General features: G+C 32.0%; 1 protein-coding gene across 1 annotated transcript; it reads left to right on the plus strand.

Annotated features, from left to right (window-relative positions):
- The first annotated feature begins 4,548 nt into the window (after nucleotides 1-4,548).
- LOC111894859 (GDP-mannose 4,6 dehydratase 2) lies at nucleotides 4,549-5,127 on the plus strand. Its single transcript, XM_023890952.1, has one exon. The coding sequence runs from the start codon at nucleotides 4,549-4,551 to the stop codon at nucleotides 5,125-5,127; it is 579 nt and encodes a 192-aa protein (XP_023746720.1).
- Nucleotides 5,128-5,681: the final 554 nt, after the last annotated feature.

The following is a 5,681-nucleotide window of genomic DNA, read 5'->3' on the forward strand; positions in this document are numbered from 1 at the left end:
CTATGAGATAACATTGCCACATAAGTCATAAAGTTACTACTCTACACCTACTCATTAGCGCCTTAGTTTTATCTTACTATTATTTATATTATTGTTATTTATAATAATAATAATAATAATAGTAATAATAATAATAATAATAATAATAATAATAAATCAAATAATTCAAGTAATAGTAATAAAATATAATAAAATACAACAAAATACAAAATAGACTAAAAATAAGAAATAGACAATAAAAAATAATAAATTAAATGGGGGTACAATTAAGGTATAAGGAGTGGTCTACTAGATTCTTACTCAAAAAGTATGTCACCTCATTGACACGCCAGCTCCATTATAACCTTACTCATCTTAAGAAATACTCAGCACTTCACATCAACATTTTTATATAAGTAAAATAAATAAATTTTAAGAGAGAGAGAGAGAGAGAGAGAGAGAGAAAGGTAGACAAGGAAAGATAGAATGAGCAAGTGACAGATTGTGGAGCTCTGTAGGTCCATTCACTAGAAGTCACCAACATAAATTTTTTACTCTCGTAGAGAAATGGTGTTCACTATGAGATAACATTGCCACATAAGTCATAAAGTTACTACTCTACACCTACTCATTAGCGCCTTAGTGATCAAAGAGGTTCATATAGACTTACCTTTAGACTAAAAGGAATGGGTGGAGGATTCTTACACATAAAGAGATGGCTACATCATCCAATATCAATTGCACTATGTTCTCACCAGCCTTAGGAAACGATGTTCCATTAGTAAGTTGCTAGTAAGTGGGGAGAAGAAAAGAGAGATAGAGATAGAATCAGGAATAAGAGAGATTATGAGCAAGTATATCCTCACTCACAGATGGATACAAAGTTACAAGGCAGGGGTGGTGTTCCACTAGTAAATTGATAGTGAGTGGGCTTCCATGTCATCATATGTGTAAGAAATCCCTCCTACTTCGTATAGTCTTCTTAATATAAGTTTTACTTATTGTACCCCCCCCCCCCCCCCATTTGTTAGAATTTTGTCATTTTGCTGTTTTTTTGTATTTTATTGCCTTTATTAGTATTATCATTATTATTATTATTATTATTATTATTATTATTATTATTATTATTATTATTATTATTATATTTACTATTATTATTATTATTATTATTATTATAGTAAAATTTGGACGAATTTATCCAATGAGTTATTACCACACACAAAAGGCCTTTCAAATTTATCAAATAAATCAAGGGAAATAGACTTATAGGGTAATTAACTTTTCGGTTTGTTCACATTTAGGTAACTATTTTTTTTGTACACATCTAGGTAAGGAACTTTTTAGAAGTGTTCACATATGAGCATTATGACCGGCTGTAGCAGGTTACATCCGGTCATAACCAATCATAATGGTCATATGTGAACACTTCCAAAAAGTTTGTTACCTAGATGTGTGCCAAAAAAAAAGATAGTTACCCAAATGTAAACAAACTAAAAATGTAAGAGTAAATTACACGAATGGTCTCTGTGGTTTCAGTAACTTATGTGTTTGGTCCCTAACTTCTTTTTTAAATCAGATGATCTCTACTGTTTATTTTGATGTGCGTTTGGTCTTTGTCTTACATCAAAAGTCTATTATGCCATTTTTAATTTATTTTTTCATTAATTTTCTTATTTATGTATTTATTTTTTATATATTTAAAAAAAATTAATAGACCCCACATATCTGTATCTCATCACCCTAAACCTGAAACTACATTTGAAAATTTTAAGTTGGGTCCCACCAGTCACCATCTCATCTCTCATCCTCATCGACTTCCATTTTCTTTCCATATGTAGTGACATATGTAGTAACATCTAGGGGTGAGCATTTGGACCGGTGGACCGGACCGGACCGGTGAACCGGACCAGACCGTTTTTTTGGACCCTCGGGCCGGTTCTCGGTTCTAAGATTTCTCTCCGGTCCGGTCCGGTTTTTTTCCCGGTTCGGTCCGGTTTTTACCGGGTTTAGAACCGGTTGGACATGTTTAAGATTTTTGTGACGTTTTTTAAACACCCATAACTCATTCGTTTTATGTCGGATTGACCTGCGGTTTTTTCCAACATTTAGTTTATAGTTTGTAGATGAATTTAGACTATAATTTTGTTTATTTTGGTATTATATTCACTGAGTTACAATCCTTCAAGGTAGAGCTATCAAAGCTGAAAAAATTCAGCATTTCAACAAGATTTTGTAATCTGTGACATTTTTTAAACACCCATAACTCATTCGTTTTAAGTCGGATTGACCTCCGGTTTTTTCCAACATTTAGTTTACAGTTTCTAGATGAATTTAGACTAGAATTTTGTTTATTTTGGTATTATATTCACTGAGTTACAATCCTTCAAAGTAAAGCTATCAAAGCTGAAATATTTAAACTTTTTAACTATTATTTTAGACTATAATTCTGAATTTTATGTATCTTTGACAGATAAATCATATGAAAGGGATCTTGGTGAACTTGATTTTGTATGTTAGTTGCTTTTACTTGGAAAATTAATTTTGTAAGTTATAATATTATAACATCAATGTAGATTAGTTATGCATGAAACAGAAATATAATCATTTTTATAAGTTGTACCGTACCAAACCCAATAACATATTCGTTTTAATGAGTTCTATCAAACCCAAAAACTTATTTTAACGATTTGTACTCTATGCAATTAAAGTTGTACCGGTCCAAATGGGTCCAAGAACCCGGACCCGGACACGGACACGACTCATCCGGTCCGGTCCACGGTCCAGAATATTCTCCAAAACCGGTCTGATCCAAATGCTCACCCCTAGTAACATCGACGTCATCACCATCCGATGAACCAACACCACAACCCGATGTGTCTTCATTGACTAAAGACAAAAAAAAATGATAAAAAGCAAAGTTGACTAAAGGCAAAAAAAAACAGAAACAATAAAAAAAAACAATTAATATAGAGGTATAATTAGTAATCAATGATACATATAAACTCACATTTTCTTTTATTGTGTAGATATAATTTTATTTATTCCTTTCATACATGGAAATCATGACTCTATATGAAACTTTTCAATTTCAGCAAAATGATAATTTTAGCAATTAACACGTTATGATATACTATATAAAGTAGAAAAGTCCATATTTTTGTCAATTATTTTTTTATTTTTATCAATCAAGTCCAAGTATACAAGAATTACTATCCATGTTAATTGCAAGTTGACATTAAAAAATTTTCGATCTGAGTCCTTGAGAGATTGATTTTATCTTTATGAGTGTTGAATGATCAATGGATTATGAAAGACATGGATTCTTACAAAGTCTTAAGGCTGCGTTTAATTCGTAGAATGTTGTGTTTTACTATTGTTTTATACAATTTTCGATTGTTCTTCATCTCTGTGTGTATAACATAATATATTCACATTTTGTGCTGTTGTACTAATTTCTTTGGGTAAAGTAACAAGATTTCTATTTACATGTATACGTATAAATTTTAGGTTTGAATTTCTTGTTGGGGATGTGTAATAACTGCTTATATATATATATATATATATATATATATATATATATATATATATATATATATATATATATATATATATATATATATATATATATATATATATATATATATATATATATATATATATATATATATATATATATATATATATATATATATATATATATATATATATACCGCCTGTTTTGTACTTTTGTCGCTGTGGTATTCTTTTTTATTTGCCTTCATATTCTTTTTTGTGTTCAATACTTTTACCGCTTATGGTTAATTTCTTGGAGATTATAAGATAAAAGTCCATAAATTGCTCTAAAAGATAATTAATAACCACTAAATGCATAAAATGAAGTTTAACAGATAGTAACTTTTATACTTTCGTGTAGATTTCTACTTGATAAATTTGCTTTTTTAAAACAACCATTTAATTCATTTTTATACTAATAGATGGTAATAACTAATTGCAACGGAACTTGCAACAAATCAAATTTGTTAATGATCCAATTTCACAATATTATCAACTACGGAGTATTATGTATTTGAAGTGTAAAATTTTCCTGGAAGATTAGCACCAAACGGCACGACTTAATCTAACTAGAAATAAAGATAGATAAATGATAATTAAGGTACAAAATATTGTTGAAAAAAATGCTGTAATTGTATAAACTTCATCATGTTTATTAAAAAATATAATTATGTTACAAAAAATCACTAAATGGTATTTTGTCATATTACAAAATTCATTTTCCAATTCTTTTGGTAAATTAACAAACCAAACAGAAAACATATTACATTCTGTATCAACCAAAGGCATTTAAGTTTCTAATCAATTCCTTTAAAAGTTTCATTCCTATGAAAAACATTCTACCAACCAAATGCAGCCTTATTAAGTTATTATACACACGAATAAGACGAAGGTGGACTTGACATGCACACAAGTAAGAAATAGTGTGTGATTTCCACTCGCCCTCTTTAGTACTTTCTTATAAATTCCCACAGCAAATTTTCTATGCACACACTTCATTCCCTAGTCAAAAAAACTATGGCATCCGGTATCCACGAATCTCAGTCCACCACCATTGCCAATGGTGTCGAATCACTGAAGATATCGAAACGCAAAGTAGCCTTGATTACCGGAATCACTGGCCAAGATGGCTCTTACCTTACCGAATTCCTTCTTGATAAAGGATATGAAGTCCACGGTCTGATTCGTTGGTGTTCGAACTTCAACACCCAACGGATCAAACACATCTACTTCGACCATCACAACGTTCACAAGGCACGTATGAAGCTTCACTACGCCGATCTCACGGATGCCTCTTCCCTCTGCCACTGGATGAACACCATTTCCCCCGACGAGATCTACAACCTCGCTGCACAATCACACGTCGCTGTTTCCTTTGAGATCCCTGATTACACTGCTGATGTCGTCGCTACTGGATCTCTACGCCTTCTAGAAGCCCTAAGGTGTCACATCGCCACTACAGGTCGGTGTCATGTCAAGTACTATCAGGCGGGTTCGTCTGAGATGTTCGGATCAACTCCACCACCACAGTCGGAAGATACTCCTTTTCATCCAAGATCGCCTTATGCTGCTTCCAAATGCGCTGCTCATTGGTAACAACACTTCTTCCGTTTAAATTATGTAAGAGAATTTGTAGCGTTGGACCTCATGCATGCATGATGTAGAGGGCACGTCATGCCATATCAGTAGATCAGCGGTATACACAATTTTCATAAACCTCCGACCTGGCTCAGGGCAATGTGGGGTGTGATATTGGACCACAGTCTCGACTTAATTATATAGAAATGGTTTTGATAACTAAATCAAAGGTTATTGCAGATGAAATGCTAAACGAGCTGCATATTATCTTGGAGCTTAGTTTTCCATTTCTCTTGCAACCGAAGCATAGTTTTGACCAACTTAATTAGGGTATGAGTCATCTTTAAATCGTCTTAAAAAAGGTCTCATAGTTTTCTAGATCAAAAGGCATTATAGTCCAACTGTCACACACTTTGCATTATTTATGGTTTGTGAGTTGTTCAATACCACCAAAGGCTTTAGTCTATTGTTGATTTCTTTTTTCTTTGAAGTTGAGATTTCAAAGTTGTTTAGAAGGATATTATATTTGTTTTTCAAAAAAAAGTTGTTCAGGAAAAAGGAAAAAAAAATGG

This window comes from Lactuca sativa, chromosome 4 (genome assembly GCF_002870075.4).
Source record: "Lactuca sativa cultivar Salinas chromosome 4, Lsat_Salinas_v11, whole genome shotgun sequence".
Taxonomy (NCBI): Eukaryota; Viridiplantae; Streptophyta; class Magnoliopsida; order Asterales; family Asteraceae; genus Lactuca; species Lactuca sativa.